The 27,620-nt window shown below is 53.8% G+C and overlaps 2 protein-coding genes and 1 long non-coding RNA gene across 4 annotated transcripts; 2 read left to right on the top strand and 1 right to left on the bottom strand.

Annotated features, from left to right (window-relative positions):
- The first annotated feature begins 585 nt into the window (after positions 1 to 585).
- Positions 586 to 12,389, top strand: C23H17orf53 (chromosome 23 C17orf53 homolog). Of its 2 annotated transcripts, XM_030541477.1 has the most exons (10): positions 586 to 668; positions 1,492 to 1,542; positions 2,155 to 3,462; positions 4,648 to 4,731; positions 6,444 to 6,584; positions 9,108 to 9,216; positions 10,035 to 10,120; positions 10,752 to 10,910; positions 11,259 to 11,457; positions 11,906 to 12,389. In XM_030541477.1, exons 1-10 carry the CDS (start codon positions 666 to 668, stop codon positions 11,977 to 11,979), a joined length of 2,214 nt encoding a protein of 737 aa, XP_030397337.1. In that variant the 5' UTR covers positions 586 to 665; the 3' UTR covers positions 11,980 to 12,389. The 2 variants fall into 2 exon arrangements, with proteins under 2 accessions (XP_030397337.1, XP_030397336.1); XM_030541476.1 differs by lacking the exon at positions 586 to 668 and having other exon boundaries at positions 1,106 to 1,542.
- A 212-nt stretch (positions 12,390 to 12,601) lies between these two features.
- Positions 12,602 to 22,968, top strand: ASB16 (ankyrin repeat and SOCS box containing 16). Its single transcript, XM_030541611.1, has 5 exons — positions 12,602 to 15,159; positions 15,965 to 16,232; positions 18,487 to 18,979; positions 20,099 to 20,212; positions 21,058 to 22,968. Exons 1-5 carry the CDS (start codon positions 14,847 to 14,849, stop codon positions 21,241 to 21,243), a joined length of 1,374 nt encoding a protein of 457 aa, XP_030397471.1. The 5' UTR covers positions 12,602 to 14,846; the 3' UTR covers positions 21,244 to 22,968.
- Positions 21,525 to 26,533, bottom strand: LOC115639170. The gene is made up of 3 exons (XR_003997618.1): positions 26,414 to 26,533; positions 25,946 to 26,061; positions 21,525 to 21,670 (listed from the first exon to the last, which is right to left on the bottom strand). It is a non-coding gene; the product is annotated as an uncharacterized LOC115639170 (long non-coding RNA).
- Positions 26,534 to 27,620: the final 1,087 nt, after the last annotated feature.

Genomic DNA, 27,620 nt, shown 5'->3' on the forward strand with positions numbered 1-27,620 from the left:
TGGCTTGAAGTGGGTTCCATCATATTCAGGGTTTCCAGTTTGGTTCAATGGCTCTCAGCACCCCACATTGTACAAACGGTTTCAGCACCTGGGATGGACAGACTGATGGACGGATGGGTGGCCAGATAGATGGGTGGACAGACCGACTGGTGGGTGGGTAGACAGATGGACAGACAGGTGGACCAATGGACTGGCAGGGGGTGAACAGATGGATGGATGGATGGATGGGTGGATAGATGGCGGGACAGGCAGACTGGTGGGTGGACGGGTGGACAGATGGGTGGATAGACAGACGGGGGAGGTGGATAGAGGGACTGGGAGGGTTCCGGGGATGAACAGATGGATGGACGAGTGGAGAGACAGACTGGTGGGGGGATGGGCAGACGGATGGGGGGTGGACGGACAGGGGGGGGGATGGGCGGAGCGGGGGACCGGACGATGGGGGCGGGGCGGGGCGGGGCGGACGCTGTCCCCGCCCCAGCGGTCGGAGGCCGCGGCTCCGGCTCCGGGAACCTCCCCTTTAAGGCGGCGGAGTGACTCGCGCCCGCTCGGCGGACAGGCCGCCCCGGCCCCGCCCTTTAAAGGGGAGGTGCCGCCAGGCCGGGGTCCCCGGGACCGGATCCGCCCCACCCTGCGCCCGTGTCCCTCCGCTCCGCGCTGCTGCCATGGTAACGCCCCTTCCCCGGGCCATGGGGTGTTAGCGCGGCCAAGCCCCCCCCCCCCGCCATGGGAGCGCCCGGGGGAGGCATCCACCCGGAGCTGGTTACCCTCGCCCCCCCCCCCGGGGAAGGCACGGGGGGGTTGGGGGGAGCTGGTTATCCTTGCCCCCAGGGGGAAGGCACGGGGGGGGGAGCTGGTTATCCTTGCCCCCAGGGGGAAGGCACGGGGGGGGGAGCTGGTTATCCTTGCCCCCAGGGGGAAGGCACGGGGGGGGGGGTGCTGGTTATCCTTGCCCCCAGGGGGAAGGCACGGGGGGGGGGGGAGCTGGTTATCCTCGCCCCCAGGGGGAAGGCACGGGGGGGGGGGAGCTGGTTATCCTCGCCCCCAGGGGGAAGGCACTGGGGGGCTGGGGGGAGCTGGTTATCCTTGCCCCCAGGGGGAAGGCACGGGGGGGAGCTGGTTATCCTTGCCCCCAGGGGGAAGGCTCTGCTTTTTTTCAGGGAGTCTTGCAAGTCAGGTCTGAGTGGCGTTGGCAGGGCTGCAATACATCTGTATCTTGCATGGTGCAGAACTGTGCCTGACAGGCCCTGTTAGTCTTTCCTTTGCCTGAAAATCCACTATGAGTTAGGAGAAGACAAACCCCTGCCTTGCAAAAAATATATCTACACATCTGTGGCCTGCCACAGGCCCCTTTGAGCTTAAACCCTAAAGTAAAAGTACCGGCAGAGCAAAGAAACCTGCTGATTCAGGTGTTGCATAAGAAATGGGCAGAGAGGCCGCCTGGGCAGAATGTACTCGCAAACGAAGCGGTCTCTCTTCCTCTCCTTGCAGGCTTGCAGGCTGCAAAAGCTGTTTGCTGTGGAAGAGGAGCTTGAAGACGAGGTGAGGAAATGCTTGTGAACTGTGGTGGGCCAGGAGAGAACTGGCAGGCGAGGGCAGAGCAGGATTCTTGCTTCGCTGGTGAAGCAGGCTGCTAATGGGTCGGTGGGCTGCGGACCTGGCCCAGAGAATCTTGCCTCCTAGTTCCGTTCAGTCCCTATTTACGCCACCCCTCTAATTAAGTCAGGGGACTCACTTGCAAGGAATATTGTAGGTGGGACCTATCTCCCTGGCCGTGTAGATTCTGTGATTTACCCTTGAGCGGCAAATAACTAAAAGAAACCTCTCTGGCTGCTAATGACACCAACAGTTATCAAAGGACATGCTGACAAAATGTCCCTCCCAGCTCTCAAATGGTGTCAAGTACTTATACATAGCAAGAGAGAACAGGCTTGCAAACTGCCATTGGCTCTACGCTGTGTCAGGCTTACACTAGTCCTTGTGTCCAGCTGTCCTTTATGGGCCTGGTCCAGGGCTGACTGGAGCAAGTCTTTGATCTTAGGACCTTTGTAGCTGTACTGGGTTCTTAAGTTAAAGGGCCAGGTTAGTTGAGGTTTCTGGAGCATCTCATGTAAAGATAGTTCGAGCTTTGTGGTGCCTTGTCTGCTTTTGCAGGATTTCCTGTCAGCCGTGGAGGACGCGGAGAACCAGTTCTCAGATTTGGTCCCTGTGAATACAAGATGCTTGAGGCCCTTTTCTTCTGGGCCCAGAGACCCAGGCACCCCCCTGGCACCAGCTCAGGAGTCCCTACTACCTGCTTTTCCCAGTACCAGCATGCTGTCCCCAGTCTTTGGGCTGCAGAACCTTCCAAAACTCAGAGTTGGGGCCGATTGCCCCTCCAGCAAAACACCTGGCCTGAGGCCTCTGACAGTGGTGAACGCTCAGACTGTGGATCCTCCAGCTGTGGGCTTCAAGACTCTAAAGAACCAGGTGGCCCCCACGTTGGCAGTACCGGCCCTGCGCACCTCAAACCGCACGAGGGACTGCACGACAAGCTGCAGCTCGGCAGCAGGGTTTAAGTTTGTGAGCCGACAGCCTCCCCTTCCGGAAGCTGCCCATGGTGATGAATTTGAAAATGACCTGTTCCTGGCAGCCTGTATGCAGGCGGATGCAGCCTGTGTGCAGCCAGGTCCTGGGCCTGCCGCGGCTGAGAAGGGGTTGTCCCCTCGGGTGTGCTGGAGGGACGCGAGTAGCCCTGGAGGGACAGCTTTCAAAAAGCTTCGGGTGGGAGCTCCAATGGTAACTCCTAGCCCTGGTGGCTCAGTCTCTCTGCAGCACGAGGGGACTTGGGCCATCTCGATGGGGGCAGACAGAATGCAGAATCAGTCCCCGTTCCAGCAGGCCGACCCTGCTCTGAAACTGAAGCTGAGGCCAAGCACAGCAGGTTCTTGCTCCTCTCAGTCTAGCCTAGTCACTCCGGCTACCTCCCTGGGGAATGCAGTACCACAAGGCAATGCTGCTGCAGGCACGTTTTGTGGCAGCATCTCCGCTCCCAAGTGCCACACTTTGAGGCCTTTTCAAGCATCTCGAGGTCAGCCTGGAACCGAAGCAAGTAGTCCTTTGGTGGCTCCAGGAAAGGGTCCAAGCTTCATCTCAGGGAGTGGCAATCCAAGGCCACCAACGCCACAGATGCCCAGTCAGGGCTGTTCCACACCCAGAGGGCCCAGCAGCAGTTGGCAGCCACCTCTTAGGCTCCCCGCAGGACCACGGTCCTTGATGACTTGTGTGGAGTCACCGACTTCCATCCCAAGAGCTCCCTACTCAGCCTCTGCTGCTGCTGGGAACCTGCAGTCTCCAGTGGTCACCAATCACCTTGTGCAGCTGGTCACGGCAGCCAACAAGACTCCCAAGGCATCTGGCTGGACCCCGTCACGGGTGAAATCTCGCCGCTTCCCAGGACCTGCAGGGATTCTGCCTCATCAGGTAGGACACATTGCAGAGGAGGTGGCTGAGATCTCTGTGGGAAACAGCAACTCAAACAGGGACGCCAAGGGATTGAACTAATCAGTACGTTGCCTTTCAGGTGTGAGCCGCACGCTGCACCCACTCTCCGCTGGCGCCAGAGCAAGCAAGGCATGAATGTTGCTTCCCTAGATTTTTCTTGTGCGTGTGGGGTCATGGGGAGCATTACCTACATCCTCCCATCTTCATGGTGATCAGAGAGGCAGCTACATAGCCATGTAGGCCTGGATCCTGAGACATATTTAGGTACTTAGCGTCTCTCAATTTCAGTAGGCATTAGCTACCTAAATACCTTTTTGAGGATCTGGGTGGTAGTATCTAGCTATAACAATTCATGCCCTAGGAATCCCCAACATTCGGAATATTTCAGGGGCACTTGATACCTCTGGACAACACTGGGTATAGGAACACTGCTTTGGGGGCCACTATCTTACTGTGATTAATCAGGTCAGCATAAAGGGGGTTATACTGCAGTAAATATGACCTGTGAGTAGATCAATAGGGGTGAAAAGGGGAGATTGCTGTGCGATTTTATAGCAAATTGTATATTACCTCTGGGATCACTGAAGCGTAGAGCGGTTTTGCTTGTATTTGATACGTGAGGCACTGCTGAACATGAGTCCTCATAGGGTCAAGTCCTGTGTCACTTTCACTTTCCAGAGCTGGTGTATTAGCATGAGACAGTGATGTCTGGGTTACAGCCACTGCAGGAGGGGGGCTTTTTGGGTCTGCACCCAGAGCTGTGCTTGTTTGGGATTGGACATTTGGCTGTCATTAGAAAAGTGGATGTGTTTTTAAAAAAAAAAAACAAAAGGCACCACCTTATTCAACAGAACTGTCCCCATTGTGTGTGCTGGAGCTGCTTTTTCAATGGACGGAGGAGAGAAGCTTCTAGGAAGACAGGCTCACTGCCTCTCCCTTGACCCCAGTTGCAGAGACCCCAGTTCAGCCTTGACTGTCGCTCTTTAACTAAGATTGGTAGCAGAATCTCTTTGTTCTGAAGGATTGCCTTTGAGGCCCCAGCTCAAAGATGCTATGAGAGATGTAAAAGGTGCAATTGCATCAGACTGTCCTGAGCACATCCCTAATCCAGCTGAGAAGCTGTAGTTGTAAGTAACAGATGCTTCTCTCTTGCTCTCCCCTAAGCATGGTGGGAAAAATCTGGAGGAAATCCTGATTTCCACTCCTCAGACTCCAGCCCATGGAGCACTGGCAAAGCTACGGACAGAGGTAATACTTTTTCCCTGTTCCCCTCACTCTATACACCTCTAGCAGAAACAGCATCCAAATTGGGCACTGCACCCCAAAATGTGTCGCTGCTCTATGCTGGCTGCACCCAACAGCAGCATGAGGCATAGTACCAAAAGCTGCTTCTGATCAGGGTCTCATTTGCCTGTGAGATGTTGGTTGAAATACACCTTAGCAAAGCCAGAAATACCCAAAAGCTTCAGAACAGTTCATGAATCTGAGCAGCAAGTAGTCCGCGGGTACTGGTCCAGTCGCATTGTGGCTTTAGTGATCTGCACTCCTCAGCTGCTGCAGTCAGATCATCTTCTAGGAACTTCTCAGAGCAGATATGCTAATCTTCCCTGTGACAAAGGCATTTTGCGGCAGCTGGAGGCTAATGGACCACTTGTTTTCTCCTTGGGGCAGAGCATTGTCCATCCACTCCAGGCCTCTTCCCAGAGTGGTAGACAGACCTGAAATGTCAGATGAAATAGCTTAGACCTGGATTAGAACTTTTCTCACAGTTCGGGGATGGAGTTGGAGCAGGGGTCTCTGGCCTGCACCATCTCTATGCAACATAGGATTCATTGTTCCCATAGGAAGTGTCCTGTGCTTTGTCTCATTCTGACCCCCACTAGCAACTGTCTCGATTTATGGAATCATCTCCTCAGGGCATAGTCCTGGCTGGTGTCTAGGCTCAATTGCAATGACTGTAAATAAAACCACAAGCCCTGTGGGGCTTATTGGAGCATTTGAGCCACGTTGGGCCAGCAAACTGGGTTTGCTGCTAATGTTTTACTTGGTATGTCTACACTACAGAGACTACAGCAGCTTAGTTACACCCCCTAGCTATGCTGGCATAATCCTGTAGCGCAGATGCAGCCTTACACTGATGGAAGGGGTTTCTCCATTAGTGCAGGAATGCCACCTCCCTGGATGATGGGCACTAGGTCAACGAAAGCCTTTGTCAATATAGCTGCATCTGTGCCAGGATTAGGTTCCGCATACCTGGATTTTTCACACCTTTGACTAATATAGGTATGTCAACCTAATTTAAGTGTAGACCAGACCTCAGATACAGGTGTGGTTGGCAGAATTTGATCTCTCTTTAAATAATTGTGACTGATAAAAATGCTTAAAATAAACATGGCTATTGTCTATTTAAATTTTCAAAGTTGTGGGAAATTCTGGGGAGGAGATTCAGAGTCATTTAATGACACCAGACCTTGAGATTAAAAAAGTTAGTGTTACAAGCCGTTAACACACATTGTATCTTTCGACATGAGATTTTGAGAAAGTAAATATCCATCCATCAACAAATCAGATCTGTTTTTATTGTTCTTTTGTTAGTGCATTTGTAACCAGCTGATTCAAAAGGCTAAATCACAGGATTCAGAGTAGTTCTCAAGCAGCAGTTTTCTCTCTTTGCCTGTCTCTATTTTGATGGAAATATTTTTTGTTGGCGCTTGTGTGTGTGTTCAGTGAAATCGACACTTATCGATAAATCTGATCCTTCCAAGCCTAGACCTGGGATCCTGACCCAAATCAAAAGGTAGGGTTCTCTTATAGTGCTCATGAGTAGCACTGATTCAGTGTGAGGGTCAGTTCTCATTCCCCTAATGCTCTGCTTAGAGCAAGGGGTAGCCAAAGAGATGCTAGTACAAGATAAACCTCACATAGTGAGCATAGTGACCATATCCATCCTGTGACTCCAGGAAGTGCCGAGTTCCCAGCAGCCAATAGAAGAGGACTTTGGAAAAGGCCCCTGGATTGCCATGAAAACCGAGCTGCGGTTGGATGAAAGAGACCCCTCCTGTTTCCTCAGGACATATAGCGTGGCCATGGTGCTGAGGAAGGTAAGGAGGGGCCTGTGCTGGGTGTGAAGGCTACTTCCTGGTAAGACAAATTCAGCTCCTCTGTGTTGCCTCTGCAATGGCATCTCCCCCAGGGTTTTGTCCAGGCTTTGATAGTTTTACCTTCCCCAGCCGTGCAGTGCAGATCCAACAAGATAGAACAGGATCCAGCATCTGCTACCTTCATGGAGCCCCCTGTCCCCCCATGACAGTCTCCTCTGCCTAGGGCTGATGTGCCCGATATAACTTGTCTGAAGCAGCAGTCAGCTGGCAGTTTCCAGTTGTCACCAGGACACTAGTAACTGCTGGTGCTGTTTTGTGAAACAGCTAGTGCAGTGTGAGTTGAGAAACCTGCTGGCCCGCACGCCTTGGCCATGGGAGCTCAGAACTAATCTGGCTTCAGTTTAGCAGGGATTCACTTAAAAGCATGTTCAGTAGCCCTATTTTTACAACCACGGTAGTGTCCCTGCTGCTGCCCCAGGGAGCTAGGTCCTGTCATCTGCAGAGTATGGAATCCCAGGATAAAATACTATCCCATTGCCCCAGGACTGTTCCCACTAAGATGCAGTGACCCATGGGAATTATCATCTCCCTGCACAAACTAGTGTCTTAAAAATGGTTATTAAAGGCTCATGCACAAAATAATTTAATATATGGACAGCCACACACGGCACTTATCTTCAGAGCAGTTTACAAACAGTCAAGTCTCATTCAGACATATGCTGGCATGGTGCCTAATACACCCAGGTGTCTGCTATAACCAGGTGATTATACTTGACTGACCACATTCAAACAGGCACAGGTGCTGCTATCTAGTGATTGATCATCCAGAACTCAGAACCTGTGAGTAGTTGAGTCTCATCCCAGCATTGCATTTGGCTAACCACAGGTGCCTGTGACAGGATTTCTGAGCTTCCCTCTGACTTTGACCAAGTTCATTGCTAATGCTTTGATTGAAATAAGCAATTTGATCTTGTATATCCAGCAGGAGCACTTGCACCTGGGCCCTTCAGAATTTTTGGCCCATTTGTTTACAGTGCAGCGAGAAATGTCTAGAGACAATGACTGAATTATTCAGTGCTACCTGCTGTACAGCTGTCAGGGTTAAGAGGTGGAAGTGTGTGGGAGGAGAGGGGCTAGTGAAAACAATTTAGCCCCAGATCAAATTAATCAGAGGATCAAAGTAGCCCATGATTGAAGTGAGCAGAAGTTTCTTTATTATTCAGATAGACACCTGCTAGCCACGTTGCAAATACACTGGCTTATAAAAAGCCACATGCGCCAGATGGTGGTAACATTTCGCTCCCATTCATTTGTACACATACACTGTACGGGAAATCTAGAATGGCACATAGAGGTTGAAGGCTGCTGATCAGCTTTGATCCAGGGGTGTCCACGCCTCTCAGCCTGAGGGCCACCTGTGTCCTTTTGGAATCAGTACCTCTGTGGCAGATTCTCTGCCCTTTTCTGCTCCCTTTGTGCTACTCAGGCTGAGGAGCAGCAGGGAAGGGACAGAAGTGCCTCAGGCCGGTGCAACCATTTAGGTGACCTAGGCAGTTGCCTAGGGCACTAGGATCTGGGGGGTGCCATTTTCTTCGGCAGTGACTGCGGCAGCCAGATCTTCAGCGGCCCCCATCGCTGCTGGCATTTAGCAGAGGGAGCTGGGGCAGGGGAGCGCGGGAAGGGGCACCTGCAGCAAGTAAAGGGGGGGGCGGCACGCAGGGGAACTCCCCGCCCCAGCTCACCCCTGCCCCCACCTCCTCCCTGAGCACATGGCTGCTTCACTTCTCCCGCCTCCCAGGCTTGCAGCACCAATCAGCTTAGGCACCGCACGCCTGGGAGGCGGGAGAAGTGAAGCAGCCACGGTGTGCTCAAGATGCTGGTGTGCGGAGAGGGGGAGGGAGCGGGGGGGGGCGCAAGGTGGAAGTTTTGCCTAGAACGTGAAACATCCTTGCACCGGCCCTGGCCTCAGAGCTGTGGTGCGGTGTCCTCCCTTTAGCAATGAGTGTGGTTCAGACACTTCTGTTTTAAGCTAACCGAGGGGGGGGCTCTTGGAGCCTGGGCTGCATGATCAAATACCAGCGATGTTCTTAGCACAGTTGCCCTGGAGGGCCCCAGGGTGGATGCCATGATCCTAGCCCACCTCTTTGGCAGAACATGTAACATGACAGCGCAGCATCGTACCTGGAGCCCCGAATTCCCTGTGTCCTGGAAGATTTATTGTAGTAATTGGTGTAAGTGGCACCTGCAGGCGCCGGGGGGACTGGGGGTTCCATTGTGCTGGTGCTGACAATGCAAATGGTGAGAGAGCCCTGGCCACGAAGGGCTTCCTGTGGTATGGCAGTGGGATTTGGGCAAGTTGCTTCCCTTCTCTGTACCCAAGACCATGTAGGGGGTATGTGGCAGAGGCTGGAATTGGACCCTGATCTCCTGAATTCCCAGTTCAGGACTTTCAGCGCAAGGTGACCCTTCCTCTGCTTGGGTGAGTTGCCATAGGCAATGGTTCTCTGTCTGTCCTCTGTGCAGGCAGCGCTGAAGCAGCTCCCGAAGAACAAGGTCCCCAGCATGGCAGTGATGATCAAGTCACTGACGCGCACCAACATTGACGCTGGTGCCGTGTTCAAGGATCCTACCGGTAAGGACAGAGGTTAACCCTTTGGGCTGAGGGTGACTGGGGCAGGTGAGCAGGGCTGTTGACCAGCAAAGGAACTATAACCAACAGCTAATAGCTGGCTGTCCTCATACAGAGATCTAGTTTCCCATCTGAAAATATATGTAGTGCCTGCCTGCTGGCTTTCCCCATGGTCCTCAGGGTCCCTCTGCTCTTCTGAACCACACAAATGAGGTACATCCCGTTCACCTGATCAGACCCGATCAATGGCCCGTCGGCTCTGTAGCCTGCCTCTAGCAGTGGCCTGTGTGATGCAGAACACCCACAGACAGGATTGTGTAGTTCTGTATGTAGGTGAGTTTACTTCCTTTCCAACTCCTGCAGCAATCAGCTGCTGCCCCCTCAAGCATGAGATTTGCCGCTCCCCGCCGTGACAGTGACCCCTCTACCGTCTGACTCTGGCCTCCTGTTAGCGGTGAACTCTCACAGGCCTCTCCACGCTGCGTGGAGGAGGATTCGCTCATTGGACATGGTGAACAGCTAGGGCCCATGTCCCAGGGGCCAGTGCAGGATTGATCCTGGCAGAGTGTCCTCCAGTGGGCTTCTCCTTTGTCAGAGCCAGGAAGCTGGGATGGAAATAGCAAGATGAAGTGTGTTGAAGTAACACTCCAGCTTGCCCCCTTGTCCTGATTCCCCCCGGTGGCTGGTCAGCACTCCCTCTTGGCTACGTCCTCGCAGGTGGATTTGCCCCATGTGTAATGGCACAAAGCACTGTGGCAGCCGTGTGGGTCTGGCTGCACCTGCCCCATGTTGCTGATGGGTTCTCTCTGTCCTGTCTGCAGGAGAGATGCAGGGGACAGTGCACCGCCTGCTGCTGGAGGAGAGACAGAGCGACCTGAAGGCCGGTTCAGTGCTTCTCTTAAAGCAGGTACCTGAGGCAAAGGAGATTAGGGCCAGGGTTACATACTGAAGGACTCTTAGGTGGGTAGGTTTTGTTCCTGGAGGTAGATTCCCTATGGCAACAGGGATGCTTTTAGGGCTCCAGTTCTGGTGGGGGATGGATTTAATAAGGGGCACACAGATTCATCTGCCACTAGGTCATTGATTTGCATCCAGCTCCAGGTGTCTCTTACTGCTCCATTCTCTGAGATGAATGAGATAAGGAGGGAGACCTTCCATCCTCAATTAAAATCCTTCTGTAGGCAGTGACCTGTTGGCACAGATTGCCCCCCCCGGGGGGGAAGGGGGGCTGGCTGTCCTCAAAGGCCTGTGACTGAATGGGCCACAGAGACTGAACTCGCCCGGCTGCCCCAAGAGGGTGGGGAAGCCTATTAATCTATCCCACACTGCCCAGCTTTGGGTCTGGGCCATCGGTCTCCAGCACTGCCAATCATCTGTCACAGAAGCTGGTGAAGAGGGACGTCTGCGAAGCACTACAGAGGCGCTGATTCTTCTTCCAGTGGCGTCTCCCCGTTCCCTCTTGCGGGGAGCGCTGCTGAGAATAGGCAGAGGCCAGAGACCTCTGGGTCCAGGCGAGTAGCCTTTCCCTCTCGTTGCAGGTGGGGGTGTTCTCCCCATCCCACCGCAATCACTACCTCAATGTGACTCCCAACAACCTGGTGAAGATTTACGTGCCAGAGTCCAGCACCGGGAGCCCCCTGCAGCCATCACAGGAGCATGGGGAGACGGGAGACAGGACGGTGCCAGTGTCCTTAGAGGTACGGTGCAGTGCAGAGCAGAGAGCTATGCTGGTGGCAGGTGGGGGCGTCTCCTGTGCTCTGTGAGGTATTTCCAACGGCTGACCTGACCAGGTCTGGAGGCACTTGGGAGTGCTGTGCTAAGAAGCTGAGCATGGCTAGGGGGCTGAAGGAGGGACTCTGATGGACTCAGGAGGAACCGATGTCCAGTCCTTGCAGGGGGGTGTTTTGAAGGAACTTGGGGTATGAAGGAGGTTCCGTAGGGGAGTATGTACTGTCATGGGAGACATCAGGAAATGAGGGTCTGGTGCTGACCGCAAACAAAAAGGGAAAGCCCAGAGCATCTCACTTGGGTCTGACTTTTTGTAGGTCCAAAGCCCGGCTGAATTCCAGCAGAACTCACCAGAAAATCTCTCCGGGGGTGCCCCCAACCCCAGGAGCACATGGAGCTTCAGGAGGGATGGAAACAGCAGCTGGCGTATGGAACCATCCTGCCATGGAGACAGCACATCGGGGTCCAACAGACCTTTCCACGAGGAACCCCTGGGGGCTGAAGCCTGTGACATGGGTACTGCAGATTCTGCTGCAGATGTTATGAGCCAGATTCCCCAAAGAGCTCCGCTTGTTGGGCGCATGGTGGAAGCTGAGCTCTCCTGAAAACGTGGTTCCAGTGGCAGGTGCCAAGCACTCGAGAATCTGGCCCACCCACCAAGTAGTCCAGACGCTTTCCACTGGTGTCATCGCACAAGGGCCATGGCTGCCATCTATAGGAAATCCTGGAAGAAAGTGAAGATGTGATGGCTCTTTCCCTTAACGTCCTCTCTTATATTTCCCTTTCCCAAGTGTGTTTAATCCTTTCATAGAAGTGGGCTCATCCACTTGGAGGTGTAACTCCTGGGGTGAACGGGTTAATGCCCCAGTGACAGTGTCTGGATGCCCCGGGGGATGAAATGGGAAACTTTAAGAAGTAGGGGAAGAAATGGACTTGAGCCTCTGTTCTTCTCCTGTCTGTGCAGATGACCTGGATGGGCTCCTAGGACAGCTGCCGGAGGACTTCTTTTCTGCTTCTGCTATGGAGAGCAGCCGGTGACCCCCTCTGGAGCTACAACGAGGCGAAGACGCCCCAGCCAGCACGGAGCCGGATGGTCACTCAGCCAGGGGCAGCACCCGGGCTGAATCCTGGCAAAGCAAGGACTCTGAACAGCGAGGTGACTTGTGTGCCTTTAGTATCCTGTATACATTTATGAATAGTACGTTTGTTGTGTGTCTGGGAGCTGTGACGACAGGACCGTGCTGACTGATAGTCTGGGACTCCCATACAGAACAAGGATGATGCTGGCAGCCCTGACATGAAATGATTCCTGCCTTGCTCCCTCTGAGCCCTTCCAGCAGCACCCTGGCAGTCTTTGCTTGGTGCCTTTGACTGATCACAACCCATAAGTGACTCAGCTTTCCCTGCTTGTATCTGATTCCTGCATTAAATGGGTGTTCGGTACCTTTCACGTGTGACACTCTTTCTTCAGCTGCCCTCTTTTCCTTCCCTTTGATTTTATGCAAAGCCAGCCTGGCTCCTAGCCAGAACATAGATCATCAGGGTTGGAAGGGACCTCAGGAGATCATCTAGTCCAACCCCCCGCTCAAAGCGGGACCAATCCCCAGGCAGATTTTTGCCCCAGATCCCTAAATGGCCCCCCTCTGGGACTGAACTCACAACCCTGGGTTTAGCAGGCCAGTGCTCAAACACTGAGCTATCCCTCTCCCACATGCTGCTGTGTGGGGAGCATTGGAGGCTTCTGTTAACTGGAGCATGTCCCCTTTAAAGCATTAACACGGAGCTGGCTGGGTTGCATTTGGGAGTGAAGGAATCCCAGGCCATGCTCCTGCCACATGCCCATTGCCCTCACTGGGGAGAGACACGTGCAAGGACTGCGGGATCAGCCCGTAACAGGACTGGAGCTGCAGCTGAGCACAATGGAGTTCTCGATATTAAAGCTGAATCCTCCCCGCCATTGGGCCACTGCAGCTCCCAGCAAATTCACTGAGAATCAAAGGAGCTCGGTACCTTTCAGGGTTGAGCCCACTGCTCCCCACAGAAAAAGGCTTGTATCAAATGCAGCTGCGTCGACGTTATTCTCCACGGGGCATCGGAATGGCAGCCAGGCCAGCCAGAATCCCTGTGCTGTGTTTTGAGAGGGTGACGGCGTCAGTTGCCCCATGTCCTGAGTTCCAGGGCCAAGCTTTTACCCTCTGGTCACCTCACTTTCTGGCACCCTGCTGATCTGACAGCTCTGTTCTTCTGTGAAATCTTCCCAGGCCCTGGCCTTAAGTGGATGCCATCGGGTTGTAAAACATATCAAATCAAAGCCCATATCAAGGTGATGCAGGGGGCACCATCCCTCCTCAAAACCAAGAGGATTGTGTGGTTTTAAAAAAAAAAAAAATCCAGCCTTTAACTCTTTCTTTACTCAGCTTGAATTGTGGAGGCAGCTGAGTTGGCATCGTTGTTTGGGTCTAGTCCATTTCACTGCCCTGTTCTCCTGCACTGGCAGGATGCTGCAGGGGCTGGGGTACACATGTGATGGGAGAAAATTATTTGTGAGGTAGGAAATAACTACAGAGGAAATGATCTTAAAAATCCTGAACCTTTCTGTGTCTCTTCGGCTCTGTAAAACCCCGAGCGAGATCCTCAACTGGTGCAAATGAATGTAATCCCCATGACTCCCCTGGCACCTTGCTGACACGCAGCCTGATCTCTCAGCTGGTGTGTTTTTACCCAATTTAAACTTCAAGGATGCTTCAGGCCCCTGTTAAAAGCAGCCCAGGGCTGGCGTAATCAAGTGCCAGCACCCCAAAAGAGAAGGCCAGGCAATAGGGCGACTCCCATGTGTGGCTGTGGGGGGAAGTGACCGATGGGCTAATGTTGCCTCAAGCAAGTTGTCTGGTTTGTTTTGTTCCCAACTCTGTCTAGTTAAAAACGGCTAGTGAATTGTTGAGACCATCTGTCCTCGATGATTCCAATTAAAATGTGGCTTGTGATTTAACTCTCTCATCTGAAGATCGGTGCGGTTTGGGGGGTTTCCTTTCCTCCCACCCTCGCTCACGCTTCACTTGTGGACTGGAATTGAAAGGGCTTAAGGAAATACTTTACAATGTCCCTGGTTCCCCTCTGGGCCTGTAGAGAGGTGACCTGCTTCTCCTTTGCAGGGGTCTGCAATCGAGGGTGCAAATTCTCTGGCCCGAGGGATGTGTTCTTCATTGTCTTTTTATTCTGAATTTGGCCTGGGGGTGGCTGGCAGCACAGTGTAGCTAGGAGAAGGAGCAGCTCCTGGTCCCAGAGAGCTGGTCCTGAGAAGTGTCAGTCACCTACGACTGTTCTTTGTCGACACCTCTGAGAATCGGGCCCTGACTCAGACACGGTAACTGTTTAAATGCAAGGCCATGTGGAGAGCTGGCAGCGGGCACCCGAGGGCCGCAGCGTGGCCACGTGAGGAAAGGCAGGTGGTATTCCCTGCCCAGCACTACCCCGGTCAGCCCAGAGGAGGGGTGAGCTGTCTGCAGTGCTTCCCGCCCTCTTGTGGACTCAACTCCCCCTGCTCAGTGGGTCCTATGCGGGACAACCCTGCTCTCCACTCAGGGGCTGGGGAAATTCTCCCGGGGCTGCTGTAAGTTTGTTCTGCTTAAACTCCTGCCACCCGGCAAAGGTTAATGCCTCCAAACGCCACCGGCCCTGGATAGAACATGACCCTGCACAAAACTTCTGCTGCTGACTGCCCTGGTAAGCATCCCCTCTATTTATAGCATGGCCTGGCTTGCTCTTCTGAATCAACAAGGGGAGGGGTTTTCTGGTCATGCCCATATTTACAAGACTGAGGGAGGTGGCAGGGGGCACTAATCTGCTGCCTGTCTCAGAGGCAAGGAGGCTTCCCTGGCTGAGCCCCATCCCGCGGAGCTAAGAGAATGTCTAGGGAGACCTTTGCGTTCACTTCCTCCACCCTGCGTGCACTGCGCCTGCAGAGAGAGCGGCTGGAGTGGGAGGATCGTCGGAGGGCTCTCTCGAGGCAATGCCTGACCAGGAGGTTCTCACCGGCCACCAGCAGCTCCCTGCTCCCCAAACCCGCCCGGCGTCCCCGGTACTGCCGGGATCCTGCTGTCCACAACATCCTGTACACCGGGGACCTGCAGACCATCAAGAACATCTTCAAAGACGAGGCTGTCGCGAACGTGATCGTGGAGACGGTCAGTGAGGAGCTGATGTGGTCGGCAGAGCTGGGTACGTAGGTGGGGTTTCTGATCCGGGCTTGTGGCTGGAACAAACCCAGGGCTGAGTGCTGCTTTCCTCTTCTCAACTGCCCTAGTTAAATGATTCCCCCCCCCATCCCCACCAGAGCCAGAGACCTTGTGCTCCCAGGGATGTGTCGGTTCTTGGGGCTTTGCTCAAAGTGCGGCAGAAAGGAGCCAAGCAGAATTCAGCGAAAGCCCCTGGGGTTTCCTGAGGTCCTTGCTCATTCCAGAACACGTGACTTCTCCTGGAGAGCAGGGGACGGGCAGCAGAAATCCTGCGTTCCAGTCCCAGCTCTGCCACTTGCTTGCTGTGCAGTTGTTGTTCATTTATTTGTATTACGGTAGCACCTAGACACGCCAGCTGCAATGTGGGTCTGTGCGCTAGGTGCTGTACATACATATAGTCAGTCGCTCCTTGTCCTGGAGAATCTGCAGGCTAAATAGCCAAGACACATAAGTGGTGGGAGGGGAAAAACACAGCGGCAGAGAGTTGGCAAAGATGCCCTGGCAGGGCAGCGTCCGCGCCAGGAACAGAGCTCTGGTTCCCTGACACCCTGGCCTCTAAACCCCACTGCCTCTCGGCTCTTGAGCAAGTTGCTCCGGTTCTCTCTGCCTCTTCCCCCTGCCTCGCTGTGACCCTGAGATCACACAGATGAATTCCAGGAAGTCCTGGGGGCGGGAGGGTGGATTATGGTCAGTCGAGGTTGGCAGACTCAATAACAGACTCAATAAATGACTGAGTGGAACAGCAGCACAGGGCTTTGAGATTCCCCTGCCCTCCTTCCCGCCCGCAGGTCTGTGGGTCCTGAGCCCTCTGAAGAAGCACACATCCCCCTTGCGGATCGCGGCGGCCCGAGGCTATCGGGACTGCGTGAAGCACCTGATTCTGCAGGGGGCAGAGGTCGACGCCGTGGTGGGTGGGAAGGCTGCCCTCCATGACAGCTGCATCCACCAGCGTGCCGAGTGCACCCAGCTGCTCCTGAACTATGGTGCCAACGCCAATGTGCTGTCAGAGGAGGGGCTGGCCCCGCTGCATCTCTGCACCTCCCCGGAGACCTTGCGGTAAGTGTGGGGGTGGGGGCAGGGCGCAGTATTTCTTGAAGAGGAATTTCTAGCCTAACCCACAGATCTATAGTGCAGGCAGGTCAATGACTTGCAAACTAGCGGACTTTGGGAGGGGGGAAATGGCACTCCTCCAAGCTCTGCTCACAGGCAGAGATCCACCCACACCGGAGAAACCAACACAAGGCTCCATGTTAGATCGTCACACTATGCCCTTCTTGGATCAGTAGCAAAAGAGGTAAGTGGTCTCATTTCACTAGTTGTCACTAGTCTTCAGAGTTAACAAGATGGGTCGCACCTCCTTGAGCTATTGTTTCAGGCTGTCTGCAGACACTGCTGCCTCAGTTCCTATTTTGACAATTCTATTCCCAATGGTCAGGTCTAGAGGTGTGGGGCCAAAAGCCGTGATGTGACCCCATGACGTGGCCACCTCTAGTTTTTGGGTGGTCTCTGAGCTGCCCTTGCAGGGGCCTGGCTTCCAGACCATACCCTCTGAAAATCAGCGCTCTGTCAAGTGTGTCAATTGGAAACCCCCCTCCCCATAGTTGCTAGTGACTTGTGAAAATCTTGGCCTTGTTTTTGTTTTTAAATGAAAGCAGAGCTTGCAGAGCGCGAGCTGCAGCCTCCAGGACAAAGCAGCTGCTCAGCCAAGCAGCGCATGCAAGCCCGACTCACCCTCAGATCCCAGCTGGCCCCATTGGCCAGCAGAGACACTGAGGGCTGTATGGGCCACAGAGACCAAATGTCCCTGTGAAGGTCCACACCTCTAGGGTCAGGGCAGCGTGGCCTAGGGACCACTCTATAGCACCCCCCTTTAGTGCAGGGCAGCATGGCCTAGCAACCTGAGTCTATAGCATTGAGGTGTAGCTGCCCCAGTAGGGGGGCTTGGGCCCACCCAACTCCACCGGGCCCCAACAGTGGCGTAGCAGCTTGCCACTGACTCAGCAGGGAGGGTCCTACTGAAACAAGCTGCACTTCCGGAGGTACCACTCAGTCATCCGCCCTGGGTCGCTTCCTACCAGAGTCTGCGTTGGGGTCTCCCATGAGGCGCTGGGTCCTCTATGTTCGGCAGGGCCGGTCGTCTCCAGGGTTTCCTCCAGTCACCAGGGTGCAGCTGGGCCATGGACGGCTTTGATTCTCGGCATAGCTAGAGCCTGTGGTTGGCCCTCAGCAGGAGCTTCCTAGGCAGGTCCTTCTCCTGCAGCCTCCCACCCAGAATGAGCTGGGCTCCCTCCCTTTATACTGCTGGAGCACTTGGAGCATGCCCAGTCTTGCCGGGGGGAGGGCGGTGGGACTTCCGCTGTCAATACCTGGGGCTTAAACCTGTCTGGGCTAATGCGGGGTAAGTGGACCCTGTCCCAGTCCCCTAGGAGAGCTCCTCTGGTGCAGGATGGAGGCACGTGGTGTGAATGGCAGAGAGCTGCCCGAGCTGTGTGTTCAGCCCCAGGGAATCTGCCTGCTGCTCCCCACCCTGCCCCGAGGATGCTGGATCTCCAGAGTCCTCTGACACTGCCCCTGGCACAAGACACTCCGGCCCCTGCCTGATGGGCGAGTGGGTGGTCGTGAGGAAGGCTCGTGCTCTCAGCCAGCAAGATCAATCCAAGCAGAGCGCGGGGCCCCGCTGCCGAGCCTGTGATTGCCAGGCCCAGGCATGCCCCAAATCCCTGTGCCCTGAGAGTTGCACAGGAGTCATGGGGAAGCAAAGAGTGTGTCCAGAACTGGGCTGTTTGTGGCAGGAGCTAGCGGCTGGTGGATGGAGGCAGCACTTGCCTGGGCCAGGCCTCAAGTCTGCATGGAACAGCCCCAGGGGGCTCCGGCCTGAGCATGGGGTACCCCATGCTCCCTGCTGGGGTTGGTGGGCAGGGAGCAGTCTGAGCTTGCCCTGCAGCAGTGCTGCCTGCCAGTCACCCTCTGCAAGGGACGAGGACTTAGTGCTGAAGCCAGGAGCCACCCCATAGACAGCCCAGTGGAGCCCGACCTTCCCATGGAGTTTGACTCCAGGCAGCCCACTGCCCCCCGACAGATCAAAGCCCCAAGTCAGCCTGGGAGTGGCACCGGTTTGCACCGTGCCCTGGCAGCGGGATCTGAACCCAGCTCGGGAAGGGAAGAAACCCTGCAGCTGCAGTTCTGGGGAGAGGGAGAGAGGGACACCCCCCCCAGCAGTCTCTCCAGGGCTCTGCACGGAGGCTGAAGCACCCCAGATCAGCAGAGGTGGGGGCTGGGGACGGGTGAGCCTGGCTGTGTTTTTTTGCAGGTGCGCCGAGCTGCTGCTGGAGCATGGGGCCCTGGTGAACCTGAGCACTAGGGACAGGCGGACGACCCCGCTGCACGTGGCCGCCGAGCACGGCCTGGAGGCCCACCTGCAGCTCTACCTGTGCTACGGGGCTGCCCTCGCCCACCGGAACCGGGAAGGGGAGACGGCCCTCAACGCCGCCTGCGCCAGCGCTGACAAGCCGGCCGAGGCCGAGCGCTACTACAGGGTGGCCAAGCGACTGCTGGAGTGCGGGGCCGACGCCAGGACGGCCGGCAGGAAGAACCACACCCCGCTCCACAACGCCTGCGGCAACTGCCACCCCCGCCTGGTGGCACTGCTGCTCCGGCACGGGGCTGCTGTGAACGTCAGCAACTGCGCCGGCTACACGCCCATGGACTGCGCCCTGCAGGCGGTGGAGGAGTACCTAGACGGGCAGCCTGAGAGCATCATCGCCACCTTACTGGACCACGGGGCGGCGGCCATCAACCCCAAGGTGAGGGAGTGAGCGTGGGAAGGGAAGGAAATGGGCTAAATCATTGCCTGGCAGTCAGGACTCCTGAGGGACGGTGGGAGTGGAGTCTAATGGTTAGAGTAGGGCTCCTGAGCTCTGTTCCCCAGCACTCGGAGGAGGGAGTGGGGCCTCGTGATTGAAGGAGTGGAAGGCCTGGGAGTTAGGACTCCTGGGTTCTGTCCCCTGCTTTACCACAGACTCCCTGTGTGACCTTGGCAAGTCAGGTAGGAGGCCTTGTGCCTCAGTTTCCCCATTTCTCACTCCTCAGAATTGGGAGGCTCAGGTAACGTTTGTGAGGTGCATTGAACACCTTGGGTAGAATCGAGTCACATTGTCTAGTTTGGCTGAGGGTGACATCAAGAGAAGAATAAAAGCCAGGGGAGGAGGGGGTGAAATGCATCTCCCTTAATTCCACCTCTCCTCCCCACCCACCACCCTTGGTTGCTCTGATGATGAGGGCTAACAGGTCTTTTTTATTTATTTATTTATATTTTTTTAACCTCTACCTCCCTGATTCTGTATGAGGCTCCCCTTGTGCCAGGGAGACAAGTTCATGCTCATGCTTCAGGGCACAAACCAGCCACTAATTGCTGGGGTCAGGAAGAAACTACATCTATAGCATTATTATTCATGCCCTTCTTGCATCTTCCTCTGAAATATCTGGAATCAGCCATCAGTGATGGGATACTGGAGCAGACGGGCTACCGACAATTCCCAGAGCACCTACAGCCTTCCTGAGGATCCCAAACCCCTTTGCAAACTACAGACCGACACAGCAGCACAGTATAAATGCAGCCATGCGGTACAGCAGTGTAGGGTGAACTTCACTCAGTGCAATGGGAGTTTAAGTCCCTTCTGAAACATGTGCACGTGGTAAGCTTTGCGTTTGCATGCAAGGAGGGAGAGTTGAGTCCTCCCTTGCTAGGATCTGACCCTGTCACAGCCCTAGAGCGCTGGGACTTCCTGCTGAGGGGCCCACATCACTGCGCTATCGTCTCTGGCTCCCTCTAGCTTCGCTGGCACTCTCGCCCTCCTTGTATTTCTCTCCTCCCTCCTGGCCAGTTCACCCCTGTCCTCTGCTCTCTCCCGCCTGACTCTCAGATGCTGAAGTTCTGCTCCTTGGCCCCCCGTGCCCTGGAAGTCGTGCTGAACTCCTACGACCGGATCCCATCCTGTGATTCCTGGGTGGAAGTGGTGCCTCCGGAGATGTGGCAGGTAAGTCCAGCTCGCAGCCCGCTTGGCACCAGACAGAGCAGGTGAGAGGGGCAGCGTGCTTGGATCTGGAGGCTGAATGGTGACTTGGCCCCCCAGATCAGGTGCATCAGGAGCTGCAGCAGGGCAAGCGGCTGCCCTGGAGGTATCTGCTGGGGACAGAGGGTTTTATACTGCTGCCTAATATGCAGCCAGATGCTCAGTCTGCTTGGGGCGGTAGGTGACACATTAGCCATCCTAGTGGCACGTATTCTGCATAACCTTGAGAATTTGGGTCTTTGGGCAACTCGCCTGTGGGGACCAGACGGTGGGATCTGTGGCTGCGGGACCATCTCCATAGCTTGGGACTTTTAAAACTGGTCCAGATAAAGAAATCCCCTCTCAGCTGCAATCCCGCATTGGCCAAGGGACTAGATCAGTGGCTCCCAAACACAGCTCAGTACGGGTGAGATCATTGGCTGGGGAGAGGCTCCAAAGAACAGGAGATGTGGAGTTAACGCCCATAGAGATCTTGGTCCTCCAGGTTCTAGAGAGGACGGGGATATAAGCGTGGAAGGGACCTCCAGGCTCAGAGTCCAGGCCCCTGCTGTCATAGGCCACCCATCATATCATTCCATTCCTAAGTTTGTCCAGTTCCATCTTAAAGTGAGTTCAGTTGTCCCCCCTGCACCTTGGAGGCTGCTCCAGAACCTCCCTCTGATGACTAGAAATGTCTAATTTCTAGCCTTTACTGAGTGCATGATGGTGGACTTAATAAAGTGAGGGGTCCTGCCTCTCCTTGCCCCTGTACTCACCGCTGAGCCCTGTGATAGACGGAGCCTCGTTTAACCCTCCTTCCGTCTCGCCAGGAGCACAAGATGTTTTACGACTCTGCTCTCCACATGACGAACCAGCCCCGTCAGCTGCAGCACCTGGCGCGCTGCGCCGTGCGAAAGCACCTGGGAGCGCGGTGCCATTCCACCATCCCCAAACTCAACCTGCCCCCGGCTCTGCGGGCTTATCTGCAGCTCCCTCTTGAGGGTTACATCCGGTGAAAGAGAAGATGCATCCTTCAGGCGTGTTATTTGGGGAATGGCTTTGAATTGCTGATGGGTGACTGAGATCCCAACATACCAGGGCCCGTAATACTCTGTCAGTTGAACATGTCAAGTAGTAGCCCTGTGGGCTACTTATCGAGTAAGTTGCTGCTCAGTGGAAGGGCAGTTGGCAGAATCTAGCCCTTTCTGAACATACTTTGATAACAGGGCTCGGCTTGTGCCAGCACCAGTTTCTACCCCGCTCTACTGCATATAATACGAGGACAAAGGATGGTCAATGAAATTCAAAAGCAGGATACTTAAAAGTGACACAGCAGAATATTCTTCCCCAGGCAGTACCTGTTTAGTCAGGGGAAATCATTGCCACAGGACATCACTGAAGCCAAGAGCTGAGCAGGACTCAAAGGAAGGACTGGACATTTAGCTAGAGAACAAGGAAATGCTGAATTAGAATAGTATAACCTTCTAAAATACAAGAGTCTCTGTATTTAAACCCTTTCTGCCTCAGGCCATGAGCCAAATGCTGACTAATGGGGTTAGGAAGAATGTCTCACTCTGACGGGAACAGGGAACATTTCTTCCTCATCCCCAGGGCAGGTTATTCCACAGCAACCTTCTGCTGGGTTTTCTGCACCTTCCTCTGAAGCAGCTGATACCGCCCCGTGTTGGACACGGGACGGGATGATCCCTGGTCTGATTGATGTCCCTGTGGGTTTTTCTGTTTTTAAACTCTAAGTACCAAGAACTGGGGTCATAAACTCAAGGCTTGGGGATGCTGGTGCCCTCCGTGGACCCAAAACGATGCCCTGGCTACAAACATGCCAGTAGCTGAAAAGCGCAAAACATGAACGCCGATCAAATCTGCCACCACCTCTTGCAATGCCTCTGGCTGAGGCCTGATGCCCGCGGTGTGTCCCACTTCCAAACTGGAGTGCTCATAAATTCAGCAAAGAGTGTGGTGTAAAGATCTAAATGTAGGGTGACCAGATAGCACCTGTGAAGAAACAGGGTGGGGGGTAATAGGTGCCTATATAAGAAAGTCCCCAAAAAGAGGACTGTCCCTATAAAAATGGGACATCTGGTCCTCCTATCTAAATGGACAGAGCCAGAGGAAGTGCCAGCCCAGAAGCCCATCTTGTTCTGTGTCCAGGAATGGCCAGGTCCAGCTCATTCTGGAGGAGGGGTCAAGGATACCCCCAGTGGCCAATATTGGAATAACCTCCCTATAGGAGATGTTTCCTCCTGACCCCTCTGTTAGCTTATGCCTTGAAGCAGGAGCATTTAAAAAAATAGCCAGCTCTCTTCATCTGTAAATCTCAAAGCGGTTACAATGGCAGGTGTGCTTCATTACCCTCTTTACACTGGGGAAACCAAGGCACAGGGCAGTGGAAGTGACTTGTCCTAGGTCACCCAGCAGGCCAGTGGTAGAGCTGAGAATAGCTCCCTGATCGTCAGTCCACTTCTCTAGCCACTAGACCACATTGTAGCCCTTCCAAGGGATTTTAAAAACAACCTTCTAATGTAATTCTGGATGTTCTCATTATCTGGATAGGTCCAGTCTCTTTACTTGAATCCTGATTATGTATTTTAATCTCATGAGCTCAAAAACTGCCTGCTGTTTGCAGTAAAATATTCTGTTCTGCTTCTGCACTTTACGGGCAGCCTGTGTTGTTAGTTTCCCCATGTAAAATAAAAAGCTACAGCAAATATATTTCAAAACAAGCTTGTTTTAAATTTTTTCCTGCGTTGCTGGGGGTTAGCGTGTGTAGTAAGTGAAGGCCCTGATAAAGGCCCAGTATGAGGCCTGAGGCCTGAACTAAAGTAATGGGCAAGACTTTGCTAACATAAAGCAAAGTGAAGCTGTGAGCCAGAGGCAGGCCCTGCTCACAGCAGCTGGCAAGGAAAGGGCTGATGCTGCAAGAAGATACGTACCTAAAAGGTACTGAACACTAGAGATCAGAACATTCACATACTTGCACATTCCACACAGATAACAAGGAACAGACCGACCCATCCCAATGACAGGGGCAAAAGGGTAATATGATGGATAGAGTTGTTTTGATCGAACCAACATGTACAAGGTGAGAGGCGGCACTTGACTATGTAGAGGGGTTGTACCTTACTACGTAGAGGGGCTGCACCTCAATACGTCAGGAGTGATGTGTAACTTGTTTGTACCTGTGTATAAAAATGTATCCCTGGGGCGATGTCTTTGTCCGGCCTAGGGGGCAGTAGAAAGTCCCGCCACTGACTGAGCCGGGTCCATTGTCAAGAGGCACTTTCTCGTAGTATGCCCTGTAGAGTAACAATCTCAGAGGAACTGCAACTGTGTCCAAGATCGCAATAAACCTGGCCGCCGTGCCTTCTTACCTTACTAGACTCTGTGGTCATTGGGGGTTCTCTTCGGGTCTGCTGTGTCAGCTATCTGCGCAGAGCTGGGGCAGCACGCAGAGGGAACACACGCACGCAGCCGAGTGATACCAACAAGGAGAGAGCAAAGCAGAGCACCACACCGGTAGCATCTGACAACGTCTCTGACAACAGCGTGGGTGTGTGCACTCTCGTGCTAACGCGCGTATCCCTAGCAGTTCCTTGCGTGTTAGCATAAGCACTCTCCTCCGCTGCTTTGATACTGGTGTCATCAACTGTTGCACCTTAGAGAAGGATACATCTGAGAAGGAAAAGCACCAGCGGGGGGTAGTCAAAGCCATTAGCTGCGGAGTCAGGATTGACTTTCAAGGAAAGGCTGCATAAGCTGGAAATGTTTCACCTTGCACCGAAGCAAGTCAGAAGGCGGCCATGGGAGAGATTTATGGGTCCCCAAGCGAAAGCGCTGTTACGAATGCTCCTCTTACCCATCTCCAAGCCCTTCACAAATGTGGGAAAGCAGGACTCCATTTTAAAGCTGGGACAATAGGGAATGGAACCCAGGATTCCTCTGCTCTAACCCCTCTGTTTTCCTTTGTAAGAAGGCGTGAATGTTTCATCCTCTAACCACCACCCACACACGGTATTATCCTTAAAAACCAAACCGGCCTAAAACCCCACTCCAGTCGCAGTTAAAATTTCAGACACTCATTTTTCTTTCTGCCTTGGAACCCCTGCCCTATGGACTGGAGATGGCGGTGAACAGGGCCAGGGCCCATTAGAGGGGGACGCCAGGCTGGAAAAGTCCTCTTTGGCAGGGGGTGCAGCACAGCTGATGGCCAGCTTCCTGCAGTGGGGTGATATACAGGAGATGGGCAGTGCACCGGGCATGGTGAATTCACAGCCAAGCAGTTGGAGAAGGAGCAGTGATTTTATCTATGGTATTGCTAGGCCATTTCCATGGTAACCAAGCACCTCCCTATGCCCTTGGGAGGCAGGGCTATGCTTGTATCCCTGTTCTACAGAGGGGAAACTGAGGCACAGGGAGCCTGGGGGCCAGCAAGAAATAGAACTTAGGGCTCCTATGTCCTAGGACAGCACCTTGACTACTGGGCCATCTGCCCTCTCTCTTATAACTAATAAAAAGTGAGAGAGGGGCTTGCACCCAACCCAGCTCCCACACCAGACTCTAGCACTGAGCCCCATAGCTTGGAATACCACAGCCCAATCCCCCAGTCCACATGCTCCTGGATTTGGGGGAGTCAGGATCTGCTCTTTAGGGTGTGGAGGTGATATACGTGAGGATACCAGCTTGCTGGAGGGGCTCAGAAGCCATCACTCCTAGTAGAGAATGGCTGGGTTCAGTACAGGAGGAGAGTTAATTTTTTTCTCCCTCTAAGCACTAGACATGGGCTGGTGCCATAAGCAGGATAATGAACTTCTGAGCTGGTATGACAGTTGGCATGTTGCAGAAGCAACATTGAATTCCGAGGGTCTAGATTTTCAGTTAAAACCAGTGCTGTCTGGTTCCCTTTAAAACATTGTAATGTAGGAAGTGTTTCTATAAAAATGTACTACTGTCTGTTATTGGATGAAATCAGACTTGCTCAACTGTGTGTCACAGCCCCTCTAGTGCTAGCGGCTAAGGGAGATTCTCCTTTAGCTCCAATGGTCGATAGCTATGGTTTTACAGAATAAGCATGAGAGTCCTATTACTTGCCTAGTTAGTGCCATGACATGCCATATAGTGGAACTGTTAGTGACTGGGAGATCTCTAGTTAGAAATCCACTTTATCTCAAATAGTCTCTCTCATCTTAGTGCAAACCCTCTTGGAGTCTGATGTTTAAACTAGATTTTGGATTGGAAAGCGAGTAGTGCTACTTTTCCAACCTCTGCCAGCTTGAGATGTGACAGCAAGAGTGCACAGAGCTTCCTAATACAACCACGCTTCCTCTTTTGTGGGCTTTGCCCAGCAGAAGTGAAAAAGTTCAGATAAGTAAACTACCATCCTAAGGCCTCAGAGTTCACACCTGCTGAGCTGAATGGGGAATTAATTGTGTCCAGCTACCTGCAGACTCCAGAGGGGTATCTTGGTCACCAGCAGGGCTAGCAATTTGGTTTTAACGACAAATAAAAGCTTAAGAAAACCACCCTGGAAATGCCACAGCAAGACGCCTCTGCCCCTCCAGCCTGTCCTGTCCCCCACAACCGCCCGGCGTATGTTTCCAGTTCTCCTTGCCCCGTGTTTAGCAAACCCCTGTGCTTAGCTTTAGCCACTGCCGTTCAGAAAGGCTTGTGCTGTCTTAGATGGAATGAAGAAGCTTTACTTACCAACTTGTGTCGTAAGGAGTGTTTAAAGCCGACACACAACTGGCCAGGTCCCTCCCTTTGAATTGAATTCACCACTCTGACTTGCTGCTCGTTCCGCATCTTCTCACCAGCTTTGCCTGGAAGACAGGACCAGCCCTGAGGTTAGTCTTCCAGCCTCCCTCCAGCCCCCTGGAACTTACCAGCAGCAGAACAAGCAGAGGTGTGACACAGGCTTCTAGCTCAACAGGGTTCACTCCCCCCATCCTTCTTCTGGGGGTAGGTAAACGGAGTTCCACGTCCTTTACTGCAGGGGGTCTGTAGGTGGAGACATCCCCTGGGGTGCCCTCTCTGCAGATCCCAGGGCCCTTTTCATTCTTAACATCACCCTCCTCATTCCCCTGCTTTCGCAGGTTGCTGTGAGCTGGTTATCTTCCCCCAGCGGTGGCTGCATTTCAGTGCTGGCAGCTGTCAACAACTTTGGGATCCTACCCCGTACTAGACAGCGCAGCTGCAGCCCTTTCTCGATGCTTTCAGACGCCAAAGAGCTTTTCCTCCCCTGACGCCAAGTCTGGTGGCTTCGCCCTCCTTCCCCTGTCCCAGCATCTGAGGGGAAAGCCTGGGAGCGAAGAGGAGAGGGAATTGGGAGAGTAGGGAAGTGCCAGTGCACCAGGAATGCTGTCTCGAGTCCCAGCTTTTGCTGCAAGACACGCCAGCCACCTGACTGAGCCGGGCAGTCTATTTATTGACATCTCCTCAGGCTGGAGATCCAGCAGCTCTGGTTTTCATCACGTCAGCATCTTCAGGCCTGCCTCAGCCTAACAGCTGCAGCCTTAATTATTTAGCGCATTGACCTACTTCCCACTGCAGGAACAGGCTCCTCGGCGGCCTCTGCTTCCAGCAGGCCAGCTTTACACAGCAATGGCATGGAGAGGGCTCAGCGGCTGTGCATCAGCTGCAGAAGGGCCAGGGACTGTCTTCTTGTTCGGGGTTTGTACCGCGCCTCACACACCGGGATCCTGGTCCACCACTAGGGCTTGTAGGTGCTACTGCCATATAAAATTGAGCCTTTAAGCATGTGTGGGGAATACCCCAAGCTAATCCTTCCCCTCTCAGCGCTTCACACCTCTCCTCCCCCGCGGGCACTGAACAGCAGCAGCAAGGCATGTTGGCTCTCTCTCAGATACTCAGACTGTTACCATCCTCGCTACAATCTTCAGTGTCCGTATCTCACAACGCCCCTCTGAGGCAGGACCCCTCCCCAAGGTCACCCACTGTACGGGTGGGAACTGACGCCCCACAGCGATTCCGTGACTTACCCGAGGTCCCACAGAGCATCTGTAGCAGAGCTAGGAACTGAAACCAGATCTCCCTCATCCCATTCCTGTGCCTTAACCGCAAACCCACCCTTCCTCTCTAGCAGAAATGTTTTCCCCAGAGCAACAGAGGTAATTACTCTTGACATGGAAACTTAACTGTCGTGTCTTGCCCTTGGGGAAACAGTGCACCAAGGAAGCAGCTGGAAGGGGCAGGATCCATCAGAGAACTTTCTAGTTTTGATTGGACTTTTCTCTGCCCTGTGATAGGCTGTTTGCTCCAGCCCCCACCCCTTTTTCCTGGAGTCACTTACCTTGGCCCCTCTTCCTTCCATTGAGCTGAGCCCCCTCCCTGACAAAACCCACCTTCCAAACCAATAATA

The sequence above is a fragment of the Gopherus evgoodei genome, chromosome 23, assembly GCF_007399415.2.
Source record: "Gopherus evgoodei ecotype Sinaloan lineage chromosome 23, rGopEvg1_v1.p, whole genome shotgun sequence".
Classification (NCBI taxonomy): Eukaryota; Metazoa; Chordata; order Testudines; family Testudinidae; genus Gopherus; species Gopherus evgoodei.